Genomic DNA, 25639 nt, shown 5'->3' on the forward strand with positions numbered 1-25639 from the left:
GCAAGATTGGCAGATGATGACTGGCACAAGTCGCCCATCTAAAAATTGACAGAAAACTTGAAAATCTGGCTCCAGCTTAATTCAGACAGACGTACTCTGGAGCAGGGAGATAGCTCAAGTGTATATACTCAGCTTGTGATAAGTCCTGATTTTGATCCCCAGCACCATATGCCTCTCCCAGCACCTCCCAGCACTCTTAGGATCATTGAGAAAACCACTAATAATATTTTCTGATTCTTTTTAAAAGAATGAAATGTACTTATTTCAAGGGTTGTCTAGGTTCTTCAAATTCTGCCAAATATTTTTTAGTTTTTCATTGACACCACTGAAAAATCGCTTACTTGGTTATCCAGAATCAGATAAAAATGATCATATAGTGCCTACAGACGTACCCAAGCAAAAAAGTGAACTCATACAGTTGAAAAGAATTTCAATGAACAAAGTTGAAGCACATTCAATGACCCACAAATACTGCATTTACCAAAAAGACTGGTAATTTGAGGTCTTGCTTTTTTAGAAATTATAACCAACAATTTTAACCAATAGTTTTTAGGAGGCAAAATGTTTAATAATTCTCCTCTGGATGTTTTGCCTTGAATTTTAAACTTACCATGGCAACATTCGGAAGTCCCCAGAAAAGTCTTCATACTTGTAATTGACCACATGCCAATCGGTGCTATATGTTTTAATGCACTACAAGAAAATAGGACTCTTTAACAAGATAGGCAAAGCATACCAATAACTTATATAAAGCCTGTAAATTTTGTTTGTTTGTTTTTTGCTTTTTGGGTCACACCCAGCAATGCACAGGCGTTACTCCTGGTTCATGCACTCAGATATTACCCCTGGTGGTGCTCGGGGGACCATATGGGATTCTGGGAATTGAACCCGGGTTGGCTGTGTGCAAGGCAAACACCCTACCCACTGTGCTATCACTCTAGCCCCAAACCTGTAAACTTAAGCTGACAGATTTTCAAAACTGACTTGGGAAATGTTAGTGCTATTAAGTTTCCTCTGAGGATTAACTGTCTTCCAAACCACACTGAAGGCAAGAAATCTCAATTCGTATGTTCTTTTGAATATATGAAGCTTTAAAACAATATTATGTCATCCCCCAATAAAAAAGAAAAAAACTAACTCAGAACATGCTACTTGTCAAAATATATCAACTGGATCCTCTATTGCATTACACAGACATCTACTGTAGGCCTGGTAAATTTTTCCATTTTCCATTTGACTGTGTACGAATGTTTTTAGATGGACTTTGAGCCTCTTACCTCTTTGACAAACAAACTTTGAGCCTTTTTCTCCCCCTCTTCTGGTACAGTGGATGGCACAGTTCTGCGATGACGGCTTATTACTGAGATCTAGAAGACAAAGAATATTCTGATTGTAACCACTGGCCTGGATTTAAAGAAAATAAGGGCAGATGCATTTTTTTTGCTTTAAAGAAGTGCTTAGGAACTCACAGATATGTCTTCCATCGGAAACATAAGCAGGTCTCTGAGAGGGTCGCTATAAATCTGAGTCTTTCTTTGTGTGATGACATTCTCATAATCCAAAGGCTCTACGACTTTGGTTTTTTCCTTTAATCAGAAACAGAAATGTTAAATGGTCACCTCACAGGAAAGAAATTCCTGTGTCAAAGATAGGTACATTTCACAAAGGGATTATGGATCAGAAGCCCTTAAGTGAGACAATTTCTGAGGAAAAATATTCTCCATCACTACACACACTCAGCATTCACGGCTAAAGACAGAGCTCAACAGAGCTATCCTGTAGGAATAAAAGTACACAAGTATTTATCTTTGACTCACAACACCCTTTCAAGAAATATACCCCTATACATCCCTGTATATATAAGCCACAACTGTATGAGGTAATTTATTCGATCATTTGGGTAACAGCAAAAGATCAGAAACAATCCAATGCTTGGGAAAGGGATAAGGCTCAAAGGATTAGAGCAAAGCTTTGCATACAGGGCACCCAGGTTCAATCCACGGCACCAAACAGTCCCCTGACCACCACCAGGAGAAACCCCCAAGCACTGAGTCAGAAGTAAAACCTGAGCACCATCAGGCTTGACCCCCAAAACAAAAACTGAAAAAGCCCTCAAACCAAAAAGTCTCAACACAAATGTTGTCAACAGAATATTGTATCAGTTGTCAATAAACTGATTCCATGAAAAATAATGTGGTGTAGGGCTGGGAATGCAGGCCCCTGCATGTGTGAGGCCCTGGGTTCAATCTCCAGCAAAACAAAACAAAAACTGGTATTTGCAAGTAGGTCAGTTTATTTTGTGCGGCAGGGGTGGGGCGCACCTGGTGATACTCAGAGCTTACTCCTGACTCTGTGCTCAGGGGTCACTTGTACTGGTTGTTGGGCAACCAGATGCGGTGGTTGGATAAAACCAGGTTTGGCTGCATGCAAGGCAAGTTCTTTAATCCCTGTACTCTCTCTGGCCCTACTGATAATTTCTAATTACTGAATATGAGCTACTAGCTGGTATCAAGGGGAAAGAAAGCATCTGTGCTCATGTACCCAATCTGTACCAGGTACACTGTCCAAGGGATATAGTGAGTTCTAGGATAGCTGGGGCAAGCATAGTACTTGATCCATAGTACATGCTAGATCCAGTAAGCAGGGCACTGAAGAATAAGTCTAGGTAGGAGAGACAATAAAAACCCTGCTGACCCTTGGTAGGTCCTTAGTCTAGGGTTACAAGCATCTGAGTTATCTGGACCATAATCTATTAAAACACCAATTCCTGAACCATTTCTAAATGTCATGGACCATGCCAAATGCATTACCTACATTTGTTCTGCCTATACACCTAACAACCATATAACGATAGGCTTAGCCTGTGTCCCTGTTGAGGATGAGGAACCCTTACACTCAACTTGTAAGGGAATTGTCAGCCTTCAGTGCTGGAATTCAAACTCAGGTCCATATCTACAAAGGCTCTTTTCTCTACCTGCTGCAGTCTCTCCTCCCCTCAGACACAAGGAAACTAATACTAATGCGCAAGCTACTTAACCTGAAACTAGATCTCATGACTGACTATTCTACCCTCTTCTGGTGCTGGGGATCAAACCCAGGGCCTCACACATGTAAGTCAAGCATCCTACCTGGTCTCCTCCTATCATCTTTTCCATCACTGAACTTACCACAACTGACCTACCATCTATTTGATCTTGCTGCCTATTTGAGAGCTAGGATTTTCCTTGATGTTATTCTCAGTGAGTCAAACATTACCTGGAACATGGTGCGTTTCTAATGGATGACTCTGATATATCCAAGTTCAATTGGAGTCATGGCTCAATATGCTTTCTTAACTAAAGCTGAATATGTACTCATGATTCCAAGACTATCTTAACTGAAATCCAACCAAAAACTTTTTCTTAAAACATCATTTTAAGTGTTAAAAAATTTAAAAAGATGGGGCTGGAGAGATAGCACAGCAGGTAGGGCGTTTGCCCTGCACGCGGCCAACCCGGGTTCGATTCCCAGCATCCCATATGGTCCCTTGAGTACCGCCAGGAGTAACTCCTGAGTGCAGAGCCAGGAGTAACCCCTGTGCATCGCCAGGTGTGACCCAAAAAGCAAAAAAATAAAATTAAATAAAATAAAAAACAGCTCTTGCCTTTAAAAAAATTTTTAAAAAGATAAATTTTAAATAAATTAGTTGAAAAAATCTGGAATGTAGAAGACAAAGGAGCTGACTCGAAGGTCTGAATGCATTCTTTGCCCGCATGAGGCCCTGACTTTGCACCATGGCACTGCATGTCCTGCCAGGCACTGCTGGATTGCTGGATAAAGCCCTAGCCCTAGTGGGCCCTGGCCCCACCCCACCCCAGCACCACCATGCCAGAGCACCAGGCCATCAGAGTAGCCAAGCCGAGTAAAGCTAGGAGTGGCTCCCAGGCACCCAAGCAACACCTGGGAGGTCACCAAATGTTCTGGGTAACAGGTCAGCCAAAGATGACTTGGCAGCAAAAGTGCCTATTTGCAAGTATGAAACCACAAATTCAATCCCTAGTGCCACACACCTGTGTTGAGTATGCTCCCTGTGACTCTGCTGCTGGGGATTTGGGGATTCCCCAGCAAGACAACAGAGCATACGGTCTCCAACTCTCAGCCAAGTGAGCACTGCAACTAAATAAAATGTACCACTCCTGGGAAGCTCCCCAACTATATATATATATATATAGGGCTGGAGCGATAGCACAGCGGCAGGGCGTTTGCCTTGCACGCAGCCAACATGGCTGACCCGAGTTCGATTCCTCCGCCCCTCCCGGAGAGCCCGGCAAGCTACCGAGAGTATCTCGCCTGCACGGCAGAGCCTGGCAAGCTCCCCGTGACGTATTCGATATGCCAAACACAGTAACAACAAAGTATCCAATGGAGACGTTACTGGGCCCGCTAAAGCAAATCGATGAACAACGGGAAGACAGTGACAGTGACAGAGACGCATTCAAGGCAAGCTCCTTATTCCGGGAACCGTGTCTCTGGCTCTGGCTATATATATATATATATATATATATATATATATATATATATATTATTCACCACAACCAAATGTGTGAATATAACAAGTGTGTGCCACCCGAAGCATGGCAATGACAACAAAGGGAAGGAAAGAGACAGACAAAAGAATCTCAGAACCGAGCAGCTCACTGCAGAGATGCCTCCGGACTTTGCACTAGGTCGATTTTACCAGGCTACTCCAGACTGAAGCAGGTGCTGTCCCTTCGCCTGCCCCCTAGGAATCCCGGTGGCCGCCTCTTACAGAACCCAATCAGAAGCCCAGGTATGCAGGAGCAGTAGCAGCAAACACCACGGAACAGGGGAGGAGCCGGTCCCCCTCATCCCTCTGCCCCAATGAGACCCTAAAATGACACCCACGAACTGCTTCCAGCTACTACTTAAGTTCCTTAATGGCTGTGATCCAGAGACACACAAAAGAATCTTGGAACCAAGCAGCTTGCTGCAGAGGTCTCTCCAGGTCCTAATTATCTAAAATTTTAGAATTCCAAATGCTATTCATAACAATCAATACAAAATAAATTTCCTAGCATTGCCTTTTCGGCAGGTTTAAGTGATGGCGGGAAAACTCAAAATAATAATAGTGGGACTGGTGTCAAAATATTGAATGAAATCAAAGTAGAGAGTATTATGGAAATTGTCTGTCACATAGGCAGGGGGAGGGTTGGGATGGGGGAGACACTAGGGATTATGGTGGCAGGAAATGTGCACTGGTGAAAGGATGGGTGTTTGATCACTGTATGACTGAAATTCAAACATGAAAGCTTTGTAACTATAACAAAAAGACACTCAGCAGGTAATGAAAATAAAAACAAAGGGAAGAGAAGGAGAGGAAACATTTTTTGTAGTAAGAGGTAAAGAGAGTTGAGGAGTTGGCGCATAGGGCTCGAGAGTATGCTTTGTATGCATAAATCCTAAATTTCATCATCTGCACGCCAAGAACCCCTAGTAGTAGTTCCTGAGCACCGGTGGGCATGGCCTCCAAATTTAAAAAAAAATAAATTTATAAAATTAAATAAAAATTAAGTGACATACAAAGGAAATCTAAACTTAAGATATATAAGAGCAAAGCCAGAGAGATGGGCATAGTGGGTAAAGCACTTGCCTTACACAAGGTGGACATGGATTTGATGACCAGCACCGCATAGGGCCCCCAAGCACCAAACAGTGATGCCTGAGTATAGAGCCAGGAGTAAGCCCTGAGTACAGCCAGTTATGCCTCAAACCCAAAAGAATGAAAAAGAAAAATTAAACTAGTATCATGATGGAATGGAAGGGTTCTGGTTCTATTTGTGTAGATAATATTTTAACGTCTCCAGTGTGCTTTATCCACAGGTGCCCTGACATGGTTTATACATATAGGTCACAATAGGACACAGCTATATTAGTCCCACATCTGAAGAGCGTATCAGTTTCCGCTGCAAGATTACATAGAAGAATTAGAGTAAAGCACTTTAATCACCAAACACCAGTACTCAACAATATCCTAACAAAACAGTGCAGAGTACTCTTAAGAAATTAAACATAGGGTCAGAGAGATAGTACAGGAATTAAAATGCTAGTCTTGTACACAGTTGGTCCCGGTTCAACCCCCAGCACTGTACAGTCCTGCCAAACTGCTTAGAACAACCCCCAAGAACAGAGTCACTGAGAACCACCAAGGTGGCCTAATCCCCCTCCCAACCAAAAAAAATTTGAAGTAGAACTACCAGGACTGGGAGATAACAGTTAGAGGCACAGCCTGATGTGATCCCTGGCACTATATGACACTCCCTAAGCATCACTAACTGTAGCCCTAAAGAACCTCAAGCACTGAGAACCCCTCACAGTACCATCTCCTCGTTCCCTTGCATTCAACAGCCAACCCAACTGATCAAGTAGAGGTGGGAGGGGCTCACAGAACACTGTTGGGGATGCACCCTTTTTTTCAAAAGCATAATTACCATAACTTCCAGCAATCAATCCCAATTCTGGGTATACATCCTAAGGCAATGAAATAACTCATAGAGATTTCTATACTCCATGTTCATAGCAATATTATTTGCAACAGTCAAGACAAAGTAACAATCTAGGTGTCTGTCCATGAATGAAGGGATAAAATGTAGAATATATATTCAATAGTTTTTAGTCATGAGGTTAAGAAAAAGATATCCTGCCATTTCCAACAACACGAATAAACCTGGTGAGCACAACGAAAGAAATGAGAAAGAAACCAGAGAAAGTCAAAGCTGGGGCCAATCTTGCCTTGCACGTGTGGGACCTTAGGCAAGAGAAGGAACAACATAGTATCATATATATGTGGGTATTTTTCTTAATTGCAGAATGGTGGTTGTCATGTGTTTTAGGTTTGAGAGAAATGGGAAGATGTTGGCCAAAGGAGCAAACTTAGTTCTGGAGATCTCATGATGTATGGTGAGTACAGTTACTAATAATGTATTCTTTGCTTGTAATTTGCTAAGAGTAGAGTTTAAACATTCTCACCAAATGTGAGACATTGATGTGTTAATTAATGTGACTCTGGTAATCATTTCAAAATATGTAAATATAGTCACCCATCGTATGTTATACTTTAAATATATACCATTTTTAGGAAATCAAAATAAAGCTGGCGTAGGGGACAAGACTATAAAAAAGATATAGGTTATTCTCATCTGGAATTTGCTTGTTTTCTTCAGGGGGTATATCCCAGGTGATGGAACCCAGTGTCCCACATATGCAAGGCATGGGGTTCTATCTCTCAGGCACATCCCTGGCCCTCAAGTTTAAAAATGTATTTGAGGTCCTAGAGGACTAGCTCTGTGACTTAGAGACCCTAGCCTTACAAGCATGAGATAACGAGTTCAATTCCTACTTCCCCCACATAAACTGTTTGTGGTTCAGGAAGCTCTGTTGAGATCCTTGGCAGTGTAAATGATTTTCAGTCATAATGCAGATAGCTATATGTGAATACTACAACTAAAAAGATGTGTGAACACTGGGACTGGAGCAATAGCATAGCAGGTAGGGTGTTTGCCTTGCACGCAGACGATCCAGGTTCGATTCCCAGCATCCCATATGGTCCCCTGAGCACCGCCAGGAGTAATTCCTGAGTGCAGAACCAGGTATGACCCAAAAAGAAAAATAAAAGATGTGTGAACACCACAGCCAGGAAGCATGATTTCTAGTAAGCCCATGTGTGAGCAGCACCATGACCCCCAGTGAGCTCGACAACCATAAATAGAGTTCAACTCTGATATACACAGGGTCTCATTCGTTAATTGTGACAAAGCACCAGCACTTGATAAACAATTAAGCACCATGCAAACACAATAACCAGGCATGAGTATGAGAGTCCTCACCCTACTATCCTATCAATAATATCAACAGCAAAGGGAAGGGGGATTTTTTTTAATGAAAAAATGTAGATGTACGAGCTGGAGTGACTGGAGTGATAGTTCAGCAGACAGGGCATTTGCCTTGCAAGAGCCAACCTGGTTTGATCCCTGACATCCATTAGAGTGCCCTAAGCCTGCCAATAGTAATCCCTGAGCACAGAGCCAGAGTATGCCCTTGAGAACTGCAGGGTGTGACCCCCAAACAAAAAAAGAATCCTAAAATTTGGGTTTTATACTCATGAAAAAAATCAAGATGATCACCCCCTATCAGATTAGTGAAGACTAATACAAAATAAATGGAAATAGAAGACTAATCCCTTAAATAATACATGAATAAATAATGAATAAAAATAGGAAGAAGAAATTCCTATTTGGGAAAATCAGATTTTCTGATAGAAAATTTTACTGTGTTTTATGTGCCCAACTGGAAGAAAACTGACTGGTAAATCCACTTGGAACCTGTTAGCAATGTCGCAGAGAAAGTAAATGAACAAAGGCCCCATCTAGGAAGGCAGCCCTTGCGCACTGAAAGTAACGTCAGTTTCATTTTTGCTGCCAACTCTCCACCCACTACAGATTGCAAAAACAGCACTCAAGTTACAATGTTTAACCTGTTGAATTAGCATCTGTTCATCTCTCTGTATAATCATTTCACAACCACCTGCTTCAAGTAACTTAGAAAATGAAAACCTTGCTTTCAGCTTTCCATTCGCTGTGACAGTGTGCATGCCAAAATGAATTACTTCTCTGGCAGATGAGAGATAGTTGAGGGCTTAAGGCACTTGCCTGACGTGCAACAAAATTAGGCTCAATCAAAAACACCACACATGGTCCCCCAAGCACCATCAGGAGTGATCCCTGAGCGCAGAGGTAGGAATAGCCCCTGACCACCATTGAATGTGGCCCGACTCCCTTATCCCCGCCCCCCCCCCACATCACTTCTTTTAATGGACAGTACATGCGTTCTAAACATTAAGCTTTGCCCCTCATGTTTTGAATGCCATGAATGCCATTTGTGTTCTGCAGAACAAGGTTTCACTTTAGATCTTCACTTCAACTTCATCTGGGGCAGCTCAAGAGAGGTTGGACTGCAGAAAAAGGTAGAGATCCCACAAAGCTTCCCCTAGTAGAAGATCTAGTCTGGTAATCAAGCTTCATTTCTATAAGGAGGTAAAAAGAGCAAGGTCTGGGTCTCCCTTCTCTACCCAGCAGAAAACAAACAGGAAGTGGAATAGAGGCAGTAGCAGGACTGCCCCAAAGAACACACCCTCCATTTCCCTTTCAGGCAATTCTGTGGTCACTTAGTTAGCATTTAAGGACAAGGAAAACCTTTGACTTTCTTTAGAATAATCATGATTTAATGGGGGTTCTGCCCTGGGTCTAGAACACAGTCCCAAGTTTAACTTTCCCATTCAGCTTTATCATCTTGTTATTAGGTTTGCAAGATTGCCTTGAAGAAAGTTTCTGTCACACGGAGGGGGAAAAAGAGATTTTCTTTCAAAAAGAGACTTTCTTTCGGGTTTATTGTATAGCTTTCATACCCATTTGTACACTTACTGGCCAGAAATTGTGCATTTCTCCTAACAAGAAATCTGGGTTCAAATAAACAGTACTTTAGCATCATGTAAACAATCCCAAGGTCACACTGTATGCTTCCAAACAGCTTGGTAGCAGTGGAAAGTAAAAGACAAACGGCTTTTACACTATCTTAGGAGAAGCAAGCATATGTTTCACTCTTCTTGTGCAGTGACAGGAAAACCATCAACCTAAATTTGGAATCAACTCCGTTTTCACTATGAAGAACAAACAGTTTGTCTTTGAAAATGCTCATTCATGGATGCCTATAGTCTCTTGAAATAACTTGCTAATAATACTGGCCTTTTGGTGCTTGGGTTTGACCGGCTTTTATTTCTGAGCCACACCCACAAGTGGTCCAGGGTTGTTATTCCTGGCTCTTTACTCAGGGGTTTCTCCCAAAAGTGTTTCTAGGACTATGTAGTATCAGAGATTTTACCTGGGTCTCCCATATACTAAGCATGTGCTCAGGCCATAAATCTTAACAAAATAACTTTTTGGTGCCAAAGAGATAGCACAGGTGATAAGGCACTTGTCTTACATACATGCAACTGACCTCAGTTCCATTGCTGACATCATATATGGTACCTCAGGCCCCACCAGGGGTCACTTTTGAGCATAGAGCTAGGAAAAGTCACTGAGCATGTCCAGGGTATGGTCCCCAAATAAACCAAAACACAGTACTTTCTTATCCAAGGACAGGGCTCAATGACAGAACATGACTTGCATATATGAGGCCCTGGATTCAGTTCCCAGCACCACCACCATCAACACCATCATGAACAAAAAACACTTCTTACCTGTTTCTTACCAAAACTGGTTCAAGTAGGGAAATTATGGCATTCAACTTTACACAAAAAGAAAGGATGTGAGAGGTTTCAGTTCAGCTGTCTATACTTGGGAACAGACTAGGTAAAGTCAGCTCTTCCAAGTCCTGATACTTTTATTTTTTTCTTAGCTGTTTTCCAAACATATCCTGTTCACATACAATCTTCCTGATCTTCCCCATGCCTTCTGTACTACCATCTAATTCCTCCTTTTCTTCAAATAGCATTTCTTCCTCACTGAAATGAATTCATTTCAATGTCAGTAAGCTTTCTATCATCTCTATCAAGGAAAACTAATCAGTGATTCCCTAATCCTAGTAAAATAAATTTAAAATGTCAATCTTCGTAGCTCAGTTCGGGGCACTTGCAGGCTTACTCGTATTACTAAGGACAGAATCTAAATGAAATTCCCATATTGTAAGCTCAAAACTGCGAAGAAATGCAGGACTCCTTCAATTGAGATAATCTTTTTCTTTCTATCAGAAAGGACAGTGGTTAAAAGAGCAACTCAGCAGCACAGATTCAATTACAGTCTGCTGAGAGGGTCAAAGAGAAGAAACAGTGAATTCTAACTGGGAGTGACTTACATCCAAAAATTATATTTAGGATCAGAAAGATGTCAGAGAGAGCCGATCAAATGTTTTGCATATGGGACTCTCAGATTTGATCTCACATATTGCATAAACCCCCAAGCACCATTAGATATAGCCCCCAAACAAAAACACACTTAAATTTTCTGACTTTGGCTCCTATATACTCTACAAGATAGCTTATGTCTCAATATAAATTGCTATATTAAATAATAGATATATGGACCAGAGACATAGTACCATGGTTAAGACTCAATTTCCAACACCATATATGGTACTCCAAGCACCTCTGGCTGTGATACCTGAGCAGAGAGCCAGGAGTAAAATCTGAGCACCAATAGGTCTGACTCCAAAAACCTAAAATACACAGTGTCATGCATATAATCTTAAAATATTAAATAGGTATATGCATGTATATTTTAATCATCTAAACATTGTTATATAAAAGCACACATTATAATACTGTAGTGTATATTTTGGAATTTGCCAAATGAGTAAATATTACAAGTTCTCACGAATTCTAATGAGGCAAAAATCAGGGGAACTTGACAAGTTAAGTGTATAACCCTGGCGAGCACTACATCCAAGTGTGTGTAATACTTGATCATCGCAACAACAGCAGCAGCATAAGTGGCAAAATGAAGAGGGAAAAAATGTATGGGGGCTGTAGGCATGGCTCAAATAGCTGAGCAGATGCTTTGCAGGCATTATTCCACCTAGATTCCACCTCCAAAACCACATGGTCCCTCCAAATACCACAGGCAGCAACTCCAAAACCAACTAGATGGGAATAGCCCTTAAGCATCACCAAAACAAAAAAAAAACCCACAATTTTTGTATAATGATGGATGGCAACTAGATTTATTGTAATTATCTATCTCCTGTGTATAGAAACATCTCATTATTGTTATATACCTTAAACTAAAGTGCATTTTTAGTAGTCTTCCTGTTTTTGCTATTAGAAACCTATATACTTCCATTTGTTGAGACGGAAGCGGTCATTGAAGCCCTAGCCAATCAGGGCATTCAAGCCCAATACATCAAGGTCCTCCGTGAGCTGTATTGCGGATTCACTACCAGGATCTCACCATTCTACAAAGAAGTAATCATTGATGTCAAGAGAGGGGTTCGGCAGGGTGATACCATTTCACCGAAACTCTTCAGTGCCACCCTCGAGAACATCATGCGAGGACTGGAATGGGAAGGAATGGGAGTGAAGATAGATGATCGGCAACTACACCACCTCCTCTTTGCTAATGACATTGTTTTAATAACACCAAACATCAGCCAAGCGGCACAAATGCTGGCCGACTTTGACCGTGAGTGTGGAAAGGTAGGACTACAGCTGAATCTTACGAAGACAATGTTTATGAGAAACAGCCTTGTTCCTGATGCCCCCTTCGCTCTTGACGGAATGACCATCTCTGAATACAACAGCTATGTGTACCTAGGTCGAGAAGTCAACATGACAAATGACCTGGCACCCGAGCTGCGCAGGAGGAAGAGAGAGGCTTGGAATGCCTTCAAGAACGTCGAAGAAATAGCTAAGAGGACGAAGAACCTCCGGCTCCGGGCACATCTCTTTGATTCCACTGTTCTTCCTGCATTAACATATGCCTCAGAGACCTGGGCCCTACGAAAACAGGATGAGAATGCTATTCGGGTCTCCCAAAGAGGAATTGAAAGAGCTATGCTTGGAATATCACGTTTCACTCAAATGAGAGAAATAATCCGGAGTTCCGACATCTGTCGATGATCAAGAATCAGGGACGCTGTCTCGTTTGCCAAGGTGTCAAAAAATCAGATGGGCTGGTCACGTAATGAGATTTAAAGACAACCGCTGGACTAGAGCTGTTACCGACTGGATTCCACGGGATGTCAAAAGACCGCGTGGCCGCCCACCTACCAAGTGGTCAGACTTCTTCATCAAGATCATGAACGATCGGTTTGAGGCTCTTCATGTTCCCAGAGCGAACAGATACCATTGGGGTACACTAGCACGCGACAGGGACAAATGGAGATGTTACTGGCGCCCGCTCGAGCAAATCGACGACTAACGGGAAGTTAAGTGATTACGTGATACTTCCATTTCACTTAAGAACACTAATAGGGACCTGAGAAATCGTACAGCAAGTGTACAATATTACATGCAATTGTCTTACATGCTGCTAATCTGGATTCAATCCCCAGTACCCCACATGATCCCCCAAGTCCTGCCAGAAGCCCTGAGCACCACCAGGTGTGCCCCCATCTCAATCTCCTCCCAAAACTGGTATCAATCTTATATGGACTTGTGTTTAGATACTACACCAAAAGTCATTTGCTGGCTGGTAAATGTTTGACTTTAGAAACTCTGCTATCCTTAAGAATTCTAAGAATGTCTCTTTAGCAAGTGGAAAAGGAATCCTGGCTCCACAGAACCCCTCCTGTATCACATGGAGGGAAACCAGGCAGGCAGAGCTTAGCAGAGGGGTTACAGGGTCAACTCAAAAATCTCTCTCCACTCCCACCACAATTATGCCCTTCTCCCAAGTAAGTTTCAGTGCCAGAGACAGTTGCCAGCAACTGAAGCAAGAGAATGATTCAGTTCCAAAGTAAGCTGCTCAGCTTTACAGCACTCCTATCAAACCTCAGTTATAATGGCATCTAAACCTTTTATTTGTTTTGTTGGTGGAAGGCTATTCTCAGCTCAGTGACCCCCAGGTTGGGGGGTCCATGTGTTGGGAGGTACTGGACCCAGGGGCCTCTGGGACATCTTCTTATGGAAAAGAACAGAACAAGTCTCAAGAAAGCCCAAACATATTTAAAAAAGAGGTTGACTCAATGAATTTCTCCTTCCCATCCTTCCCCTACCTCTCTGTTCCTTGGGGATTTACTCTGAGCCTCCCCTGGTGGGGAGGAAACATTTGGCTCCCCTTTTGTTTCAGAGATTTCTAACTGGGTTCGGAGTGCTTTCTCCCCAGAGCATACCTTAAAATAATATTTTTCACTCAAAGTGGCCACTGGGGGCAGGCAATTTCACACAGCATAGAACATAAAGCAAATTGGCTTTATAGCATTATTTGTCAAGTTGGCACTGAAGTGCAGGTCCTACTAGTGCCTGGTCCTTCAAAGATGGAAAAAAGAGCCAGATCCAGGCTGTGAGAGTGGTTCAATAGGCAGGAAGTATAGGCTTTATATACCAGAGCCCTAGATTGGATCCCTAGTACCACAAGGCCCTCAGTACAATCAGGAGACCCATCAGAAAGATAACATTTATGAGTTTATTACTTTATTATGACCCTATATTCTCTAACCCATAGGATTACTTACTTTACTAACTCATTTTGTTCTCTATTTTTATTTTGTTTTTTGTGCCACACCCAATGGTGTTCAGGAGTTATTCCTGGCTCTGCACTCAGGAATTACTCCTGGAAGTGCTCAGGGGACCATGTAGGATGCCGGGGACCAAACCTGGTCGGTCACATGCAAGAAAAGTATCTTACCTGCTATACTATCACTCCAGCCCTCGTTTACTTTTTCTCAGTAGGAATTTCAAAAACTAGAGACACTTAAACTACTGTAATCTGAGGATCGTTCTAGGGGAAAGGGAGGCCATCTTCTCAGGACAAACAAACTTGGCAAGAGAGTCATACACATATTTTAGTCAAAGTTCTTTTTTCAGAACATATCTTGGGACAGAAAATTACCTATAAATTGCATTCAAGGCAATGAAAGCAAACAACCAAAAGAGTAAAGCCCGTTTTTCATAAGATTCTTGGATCTTGCTTGGCTCATGATCATTCTCAATATAGGACCTGGCTGGAGTTACTTCCTTCTTTCACAGCCGCAAGCTCTATCATCTACAGCTTTTATTGTCTTTACTATAATTGTGAATCTATTTGTACAAACACCTTACTGCTTTATGGGTGGCTTATATATTAAATCTCCTTGACAGGTCATAAAAAACTAGAGAGGAAACAGTGCCTTGCATAGTAAGTTCTCATTGCCAACAGGAAACCATGACTTTAAGCAAAATGATAAGGTCTAAAAAAAACAATTTTCCCTATGCTAATTGCTATAAAGAAAAGTTGTGTGTGTGGTGAAGGGGGATGTATGGGAGGTTCCGGTGTGATCCCCGACCTTGCATGCCCCTCATTCCCAGCATTAACTCTGAACAGAGAGCTTGGAGTAGCCACGGAGCATCACCAGGAATGGCTCCCAACACTGCCCCACCCCTACAAAAAGTGAAGTTCCTAGGACAGGCTTCAAGTCACAAAAAAAAATGACTAAATTTCTCTTAAAGCCCAAATTACTACTAAAGTGCAGGTCCTATGCTAGTGCCTGGTCATGCAGAGATGGAAAAGAAGAGGCAGATCCAGACTGTAAGGGCAGTTCAACATCGTTCATTCCCTTTCCAACCCACTTATTTCAGAACAAGATCAGGTGGCTGAAGCCATGTTCACAGCCCAGGGCACAGGATACTCTTCCATCATAGAACAAGCATACACAAACAGAAGCCTTTGGGGACCACTGAGACATGGCAGTAAATGAAATGCTGTAGGAAACCTACACACACTTAGGGAGATGCCCCATATGGTGGCCCCAACTGGAATCAGTCTTTGTTCTCATTCAGGTACATTTTAAAATTTTTATCTAGACACCATGATCTACAATGTTGTTTACCACATAGTTTCAGGCATACTGTGACCCTCTCTGTACAAGTAACCGTTCCCTCTCACCTTCCACCCTGACTCCTTGGCAGATATGTTTTTAAGCTTCACCCTAGTAGTTTGGGCCACATTCTTTCCCTGTTGGTTCTAGTGGTTTAGCTATATATAGACCCTCGTCTCTATACCACAGTGGAGTCCAAGGCCCCTTGCCTTTGCCCCTAAGTTCCTTCCAGGCCTCTTTTTCTTGTGCCCCCACCATCTATTTCTCTCCTTCCATGGCCTTTCTGTTTCCATAATCTAGGGCCATTGTTTTGCCCACCCATGATACCCTCTATTCCCTAGACATGTTATTCTATAAACCACAGATTAAATAAAACATCTGGTATTTTTCCTTGCCCTTAAGATCTTTCCATAGTTGAATTGCATGACTTCAACCCTAGTTGAACTGCATGACTTCTCATTCAGGTTTAATGAAAACAGTATTATTTGAGGACCTACTCTGCTTTCTTCACCACTTACATTGAGGATTCTTATCTTCCAAGTTAATCATTTGGTGTCTATGATCTCATTTAATGATGTCAAGAACCTCTGAGGGGAAGGGTTTTTATTATTTATACCCATTGTACAGATGAGCTACAGGTAGGTTCTATGTCACACACTGGTGGAGCTGCACATTTTCCTGGCATCATGCAGAGGTTACTCTGACTTGCTGCTTAGGGGACGCTTCTGGACGCTAGGAGGGGCATGTGGAATCCTGGATTGAATCTAGGGCTCCCACAGGTAAAGCATGAGCACCAGTCATTTGCAGGCTCTCCCCAGTCCCTGTAGCTACAACAACAGCCTATATCTGTTGACTCCAGAGCCAACTCTCTTAAGCATGATACACATAAACTGAAGTAATCCAGAATGTTTCTACATCCTCAAGCCTGCCACATTTGATTTCCCTGAGTGAATTTTGAGTAAGTTTTAGCAAATCCTAAACAAAATTTTTGGGGGAAATAACCAACAGTGTTCAGTGCTGTGCTCAGGGATCATTCCTGACAGTCCTCAGGAGATCATATCAGATGTCCGGGATCAAACCCAGGCCAGCCACATACAAGGCAAGTGCCCTACCTGCTGTACTCTTGTCCCAGCCCCCTGATATTCATTTTGACCAAAGTAAGAGCCTTTGCAGTGCACTGGAATGGATGATGCTGAGCATGACAGGCTAAGTGAGTATGCAGTGTAACTGGATAAGAAGTTTTGCATTTCTAAGCACCTTAGGCCTTTTACTTTAGGGAAAGGAGTTGGCAGATTCAGCTTCAAGAAGGTAAGAATCAAATTACCAAAAAAACAATAGTAAGGTATTGTCAAAGGACCGTGTCTAATTCATCTCAGGATTCTTCATAGAACCTAGAAGAGAGCCGTGAGAACTATACAGCCAGAAACTCGTGCTTCATGAGGGATAAAGAACACAGGCTGACTCCTAGGTATGCCTTCCAAGCTAAAACGACAGCACACAGGAGAAGGATGGGCAGGTCTCTGTTACTACGTGGTTTTCTGAATGAATTTTCAGGGCTGGGTAGAAAGCTTAAGGACTGCAGGCCTGGGTTTGAAACCCCAGTACCACATGCCTATGTTTTTAAATTATTTTTATAGTTTTCACCTATAGTTTTTTAAGTAAAGCACAATTATTTGTTATGTTACCCATAACAGAGTTTCAGGCATAAAACACTCCAACCCCAATCCCACCATCAATGTCACCTTCCCTACACCAATGTTCCAGGTTCCCATCCACCCCCAAATATTTTTATTTTTATTTTTCCTCTTTTTGGGTCACACCCAGCAATGCTCAGGGGTTACTCATGGCTTTGTACTTAGGAATTACTCTTGGTGGTGCTTGGGGAACCCTATGGGATACCGGGGATCGAACACAGGTCAGCAGCATGCAAGGCAAATGTCCCAGCTGCTGTAGTATTGCTCCATTCGCCCCTCCCCCAAGAATTTTAAATGCCAAATTATGCCCCTTTACCAAGTTAGCTATTTATATCAAATCAATTTACATTATATTTATTCTATTTTTAAAACCCCTCAGAGAGCTGGGAAGATGGCTCAGAGGCATAGAGCACATGCTTTGCACACAGGAGCCCCAGGTTTGACACCTAGCACCACATGGTTCTCTCTGAGCATTGCCAGTTATGCCCCACAAAAAAAAGGCCCCACCGAGAACTTACATTATTTTTTTGCTTTTCGAGTCACACCCGGCATTGCACAGGGGTTACTCCTGGCTCTGTACTCAGGAATTACTCCTGGCAGTGCTCAGGGGACCATATGGGATGCCAGGAATCGAACCCGGGTCAGCCACGTGCAAGCCAAATGCCCTACCCGCTGTGCTATCTCTCCAGCCCCCAAGAACTTACATTTTTAATCACAAAAAAAAGCTTACTAGCATCTCAAAATTGGCCAACAACTGGAGCATGGGGTTAGCTCATTGGCAGAGTAGTTGTTTCACAAGTGTAAGACTATAAGTTAAATCCCCAGTACCTCTGAATATACACAGATCATGCTCCTGGTGGCATTGTCCTTTAAGATCCCTAGTGCCACAACACTAAGCCTGGCAAGCTACCTGTGACGTATTTGATATGCCAAACACAGTAACAAGTCTCACAATGTTACTGGGCCCGCTCGAGCAAATCAATGCAATGGGAGGACAGTGACAGTGACAGTGCCACAACAAAGAAAAAGTATGCTAACTCTGGCACACCGCAACCAAATGTGTGTGAGCATCAAAACTAAAATATGTGACCCCAGGCGAGCACCACAAATAGTGTGACCCTTAGTGAGCACCACAATCATGTGTGTACAAAACCCTGTCACTGCAACAACAAAAACAAGAGGGGCCAGAGAAGTGGTTGGACATTTGCCTTACATGCAACTTCATTGCAATGACTGGAGTTGGTACACACGGGTTTGATCCCTAGCATCCCATATGGTCCCCTGATCACCAACAGGACTGATTCCTGGTGTGCAGAGCTAGGAGTAACCTCTGATCATTGCTGGATGTGGTCCAAAGAGCAAAAAAAAAAGAGAGAGAGGGAGAAAGAAAAAAATTTTAAGAGTTTTTTTTAAACATTACAGTCAACTGAAATACAAAGATTTTAGATACATAAGGGCTAGCGAGAGTGCTCAATGGGTTAGAGAGCATGCCCTGCATGTGGAAAATCCAGGATTGATCCCTGACACCCCATGGTCTCCAAGCCACAGCCAAGAGTGGGGCTCCAACTCCCCCCATCTACATTATCTACAAATGAATAGAACTGAATAAACTCTACAGCACCTAAACTTCATTTTAACCAGTCAGTAATTATAGTTTTACTCAACATGCTCACTGACAAGTAGCAACATTGTTTTGCATTCATTTTTTCCTTTTCATGTTCACTTTGTGCTGATCGTCATTAAAATGACTCAAAGGTAAGAAAATGTGAGGTAAAGGTGAAAAAGCTTGAAGTCATTGAGAGAATAGCAAAAAGTACCCTCTTACCACTACAAGAACACTTTCTATTTATTGAAGTGTTAAACACCACATTATTCATTATTGGCAAAAAAGAAAAAGTACACATTAGTTATAATAAAGGCATTCTAACAAATCAAAAAGAAATTTAACAAGTCATATTGATACCCAACATTCTTGTAAATCATTCGTTCATACAAGGAGAAATTAAACTGAACTCATTTTGTGTCTATTAACAAATTTACAACCAGTATCTTGATGCCCACAGTAAACTTGTAACACTATAAACAATCTCCGACATTTTTTGAGTTCTATAACACAACCATTACATACACAGCTTTTTGGCACTCCCAGGGATGGAACCTAAGGGCTCACAATTGTGAGGCAGGTGCTCTACTGCAGAGCCACTTCCTTCACCCTACATGGTGGGGGCGTGGTTTGTGGGCCACATTCAGCAGTGCTCTGGATCTGCACTCAGGAATCACTCCTTACAGTGCTTGGGGATCATATACGGTATCAGGAATTGAACTGGGGTCAGTCACATACCAGGCAAGAGCCTTAACCCCTGTACAACCTCTTCAGCCCCATCTTGAATTCTCAAGCTGAACATAATGTAATGAACATTCTGTATAGGTATGTGGCTTTAGCTAGTGAAATCACTGGCTTTTCATGAAAACATAAAAGCTTGTTTCTGTCATTTGAACACAACAATACAAGCGTACTCAGGTAAAGAACTGTGTTAACCTACAAATCTACACACATTACTTTCCATATTGGATTCAATCATCTCTTACTAGCCCATCAATTTTCTCCTGATAACATGGGAAATAAAACTGGTGAGCTTGTTTCAGAAACCAACCACAAGGGAGTCAAAAATGCACCTTTCTACAAATGTTTTTCTTTTCCATCATCAGTTATATAGGGTCTATTACTGGTCATGTTGCCTTTTTTAAACCTTCCAGAATTTTTCATCTCTACCATTTTGGGGATAATATATTCTTTTTAAAATAAAAAGGGTGGGGCTGGAGCAGTAGCACAGCTGGTAGAGTGTTTGCCTTGCATGTGGCCGACCTGGGTTGGATTCTCAGCATCCCATATGGTCCCCTGAGCACTGCCAGGAGTAATTCCTGAGTACAGAGCCAGGAATAACCCCTGTGCACTGCCGGGTGTGACAAAAAAAAATAAAATAAAGTAAACAGGGCTGGGAATGTGGCTCAGTGGTAGGTACAGCACATGACTCACAGGTGTAAAGCCACAAATAATGTAAATAAATAGCCCCTTTCCTTTACTTAATTTTACCTCTTTAAAATGTCAGATGCAGCCCACAATCCACCACTGCCACCATGTTGACTCACCCGCCAGTCCTGCTCTACAGATTCATGACTAAATCTCCAAGGAGATGCAAGACAAGCTACTAAGCTTCATGGATAATATAGTCTCCTGCTGCAAGCACTAGGGCACCCTTGGGTGTTTGGCAGGCTGGTTCTCTGCCCTGCTGAAGCCCAGGCAACTACATTCACACCCACAGCTGCCACCACACCAATGACCCAATCCCAATGTCTCATAATTAATCTCAACTATAGATACCTAAGAGCGAAAATTCCAGGTACATAGGTTTTCAGGCTGAAAACTTTAGGGTCTTCTCAGAGTGGGGAAAGACAGCCTCACCCGAACACCCCTGTACCTCCAGAAGCCCAGGCAGCCATGCCTATATCTCACAATCTTCACGATGTTGACTTACCCACTGCCCCAGTTCTACAGATCCTGCAGCTTCTAGACAGTACAGTCGTTCAACACCTCCAATTTCTACAATACTTACATCCTAGTAGGAGCCCACCAAATTAGATTGGAAAGTAACACAGAAGCCAACTACACTCAACAAAGGAAAACAAAGAAGGCTCAACTAACCACAATCAGCTTAGTAAATCCATAGGCAAGAACTTAAGGACCTGGTGGTGAGATGTAACAATTTTCACAAATCATTTTTACTGAAGTATTTTTTCTAATTCCATTACCATTTAGTTGTAATAAGCAATGTAAAATAAATTATCGTGTGTCCTCAAAGGGGACAGGCTTTGGGGTGGTTGGGAAATTGGGGACAATGGAGGTGAGGTCACTCTGGTGGTAGGATTGGAGTTGAAACAGTGAATGCCCATAATAACTGTATTATGAGAAACTTTGTAGCCCACCATGTTTAAATAAAGGAAAAATGGCAAAATTGAATGCAAGAATAGTATTTTTAAAAAGTTAGATTCCCCACCTCTTATAACTGTAGATGGTGACCTTATGGTTGTTAACCCTATATATCCACTCACGGTTTTATTTCATCATCTCCCATTCATTCAGAAATTCATCTCTCCATATCCTTTCCATGTCACCCAAGCTTTGTGGGACCCAATGAGGAGTTCTACTCTTAGGGAAGGATGTTTAATTAGACCAGTCTCCCTGGGGTTATTCACTGGTCATTCATCTATACATCGTCTTCTGAAACAAAAAGTACTTGGGGGAACAGGGCCTATAGCTCAGTGGTAGAAGGCATGCTTCAATGTGTAAGTTCCTATGTTAATACTTGACACCAAAACACTCACCTATATAGTGTTTCTTTAAGTCAATTCCCTTCCAATGTCAAGAGAGCAATCACCAATGATTATATTGGAAATAAGAGTCTGAGCTGTTGACTCCTATAAAAAAATTGGTTGACTGACTTAAATGTGCTGAAATGCTCTAAAATTAATTGTGGCGATAGCTGCACATATTTGTGAGCATACTAACAATGGTTTCAACAAAGAAAAGAAAGACAACTATTTCAACAATTTCAACAAAGACAATCAGAGAAGAAAAAGACTCACCCAATTTCAATTTCTTCTAAAACAAACCCTACAATACTTCATAAGAGACAAACTCCCATGTTAAGTCCTGCTATTTTTCCTGGAATTCTGGAAGTCCCTGGTTGAGTATCCTTCACTGTGTGTTCATTGCTTCAGCACACCAGCCTGGTGCAAAAGAAAAGTTTATTACCTGGTCATCTCTTAAGGATGCTTCTGGAGATCGTAGGAATAAAAGTACAGGACTGGAGAAAGAAAATATAAACAATAAGATGTATGCCTTGTACACAGTCAAGCTGGGTTTTGATCCCTGGAACCACATAGGGTTCCCAAAGCCCTCCAGGATCTATCCCTCAGCAAGGTAAGTAATCCCTGATAAAGGCCAGTTGTGGTTCCCAAACACAAACAAACATCCAAATACAAATATCAGTGCTAACAATACTGGGCATGTAATCATGTGCCAGGTAAAAAGTTCTCTGTAAACCCACAGGTCTAAGAGAAAGAAAACTCTAAACAGAGCTACTTCTAGCTACTATAGCATGGGAGACAGCATGGGATGGAAGTGAGAGAGATTCATTCCACTGAAAGAGATGCTCTGAGAGGAGGTAGAATTTAAGCTGTCCTTTTAAAGGGATTAAGTGACACTACAGGTAACGTCAATAAAAGTATTACAGGGAAAGAAAGTATCAGCAATGACACGGAGGAATCAAAGTCCATATTCAGCAGGTGTGTGGCCATACTGAATATGTAGAGGAGGCTGGGATGAGCTGGAAAGGCATGTTTATGGAGAGCCACATATGCCAAGTCAATGAGTTTGGATCGTTTCCTAGTGCAGGGGAAGAGAAACAAGCAGAGGTTTTTAAGTAGGGGGAATGACATGAACAGATGTTTTACTCCTATTTATGCACTGCAAGCCAGAAGGTCAGTGCTAATGGAAATCAATCCATAAAATGACAGCATAGGCTGAAAATTTGCCCCATTGTCTACATTTTCCAGAAGTAATATGCTGGATGAATTATGGAAAACTACTCATTAGAGTTGCATACAAAACTACTGAGGCAAATGAACTTAGAGTTCTTGTTTAGCCCAAGAGGTTTTCTTTCAAAGAGGGGAGGGGGAAGCAAATACTTGCATCTAGCCTGGTGTGAACAAGATTAAATTAGCCTGGATGTTTCGCTGCCAGCCGATCTGCACTTAATTTAGTTCTGACACCTTTTCAATGGTTAATTTGATCCCAAATGGTTACGTTTTGATGAAACATAAATTGGATCACAGTATTCCTTTGTTTACCTCTCTTTGGTTTGCAGGGAGGGGGGAGCTCAAGCTGTTTTTGCATGGCTTATAAAACCCCTGTGATCTGGCCTCCACCTCCATTCTCCAGGCCCTGGTCTCCAACCACGTTTGGCAGATCTCCTAATGAGGCATATTATCCCACCTTGTTGATCCTAAACCTTCTGGCTAGTTCTTCCCCCAGCCCCACCCTAGATTTCACCAAACTGCCATCCAATACAAATGGTCACTCCCTCCTAGTTTGTTGCTACTTTTCCCCTCAAACCCAGAACTTGTTGTTCTTTCCCCATCCTAGCCCCCAATCCACCCACCCACCCAGGACCCTGTCAGTTCATTTCCTTCTTTCCACCCAACCCCACTGAAAAAAATACTGGTTACTGAAGTCTGTCTTTTACACTACTTTGGCCCCAACTCCCACAATGATATTTAGCCCAATGAAATGAGCAAGCTAGAACTCCACTGTCCTTCTAGTTCTCATTCTAAACATGAATATTTCTTGCATCTTCCAATTGTGCAAGACGACCACAGGTGGAAAAAGCTTGCTGAAATGCACACAGTAGGAGTCCTGCTATTGAACACTCTAATAACGTGAATCATCCTTCATTAAACAGATCTTCTGGGAAATTCACACAAATATGAAATGTTCTGAGGACCAGAAACACCTACATGAAGAAATGTCAAGCGTAGGAGTAGAAAATTGTGTTGCTCGGGCATTCAAATTAAACCTGCAAGAAAGTTGATTAAGTCAAGCAAAATTCATTGGCACTGACAAATGTTTCCTGTTCCAAACTTTCTCTGAATCAAGGCAATCTCTCTCCACCCCTTCTTTCCTTGAGCCCCATTTAATCTCCCCACTAAATGTGTCCACAGATATTATTTTCTCAAGAACTCCCTAAAGGTACTCAATTCAAAGTGTATGTGCATCACCAAGGCCCATGAGTGTCAGCAAGGACTCCCTCAAATCTTTATATAATATTCCGATTTGCCAATGTTATCTCTCATGGTCTGCAAATGCCTCTATAAGAAACTGCACACAGGAGAGCTAGAGCACTAACATACAATAAAACATGGTGTGAGTTTTGGATCTGGGGTTTTTTGGTGGGCTTGTGTATGTATTTTTTGCTTTGGGGGCTACAGCGAGCAATGCTCAAGGATTACTCTGGGGCTCCGCACTCAGGAATCACTCCTGACGGGCTTAGGGAACTATATGAGCAGCTGGTGATAGAACCTGAAGCAATTGCATGCAAGGCAAGTGCCCTACTTGCTGTACTATCTCTCCAGCCCCATAATAAAACACATTTTCCTAGAAAAAAAGTACATCTGCTCTCCAGTACATTATCCAGCTCAGACTAAGAGAATCCACTCTCTCAGTGTGGAAGCACATTTTCCACTCAAGCTGAACCCCTGGGTCGATAGCTTTCTCACTAATCTCTTGTGATTCTGAACCAATATCCAGCTGCTTCCAGGCCCTGGATCAAACCTCCTGCTGGTTTGCCTTTGTTTCTGAAGAAAAAATCCTAACTCGGTGTTCAGGGGGGATTCGTTTACACAGATACTAACCAAAACTCCTCTGCTGACTCAGTTTGTCCTTCATGGCTTTCCTCACTCCCCATCCCCACTGTTTCTCTGTACCTTGGGTCTTGGCCTATAGAGGAATATGACCATTGAAAACCAAACCACAGGGTATTTCGTAAGCCATGAAAAACCTCCCCTTTTACAACAGCATCCTGATTGATTTGCACAGTCTGATGCAAGTGGCTGTGCCATTCAATCTATAGCTAGATCCACCATGATGCCAATGCACAAAACTCATGATCAATTCTTCCAAACCTTCATTTGGCAGCCAGCCCCTTTTGGGGTGCCAATTTCTTCCTTCTGAAAGTGCTTCAAAATCTGGAATTTTAAGTGATCTTTGCATGGACTACTTGGGATGTGAAACTGAAATTCTATGGAAAATTTCTGTGTATATACCGTCCAAGAAAAGGATTCAAAGTTTTCCAGAATCCCAGAAAAGTAAATATTATCTGCCTTGGTATAAAACATTTCATTATTTGTAGATGAGATTTGTTGGTGTTGGCTGTGTCATGGTCCTCCTGTTGTTCATCGATTTGCTCAAGCAGGCCCAGTAATGTCTCCATTGGAGACTTTGTTGTTACTGTGTTTGGCATATTGAATACATCATGGGTAGCTTGCCAGGCTCTGCCCTGCAGACGAGATACTCTCAGTAGCTTGCCGGGCTCTCCAAGAGGGGCAGAGGAATCGAACTCGGGCCGGCCATGTTGGCTGCGTGCAAGGCAAACGCCCTACCACTGTGCTATCGCTCCAGCCTGTTGGCTGTGTAATTATAGAAAAAGCAACATCGAAGCCAGAGCTCCCATATAAAACATAAAGAATATATTTTATATTCTTTTATGTTAAATATTAAAAATAAGTATTTAAATATTAAATATTTTACATTAAATTATATTAAA

General features: G+C 42.1%; 1 protein-coding gene across 2 annotated transcripts in view; it reads right to left on the bottom strand.

Annotated features, from left to right (window-relative positions):
• Positions 1-25639, bottom strand: part of DOCK11 (dedicator of cytokinesis 11) — a 277634-nt gene that overhangs the window by 207244 nt on the left and 44751 nt on the right. For both annotated transcript variants that reach the window (XM_056125843.1, XM_056125842.1), the window contains exons 2-4: positions 1470-1586; positions 1278-1367; positions 611-693 (exon numbers count right to left, since the gene is read on the bottom strand). In XM_056125843.1, the coding sequence (XP_055981818.1) occupies positions 611-693; positions 1278-1367; positions 1470-1586 (290 nt within the window). The remainder of the gene's footprint in view (positions 1-610; positions 694-1277; positions 1368-1469; positions 1587-25639) is intronic.

The sequence above is a fragment of the Sorex fumeus genome, unplaced genomic scaffold, assembly GCF_029834395.1.
Source record: "Sorex fumeus unplaced genomic scaffold, SorFum_2.1 ptg000058l, whole genome shotgun sequence".
Classification (NCBI taxonomy): Eukaryota; Metazoa; Chordata; class Mammalia; order Eulipotyphla; family Soricidae; genus Sorex; species Sorex fumeus.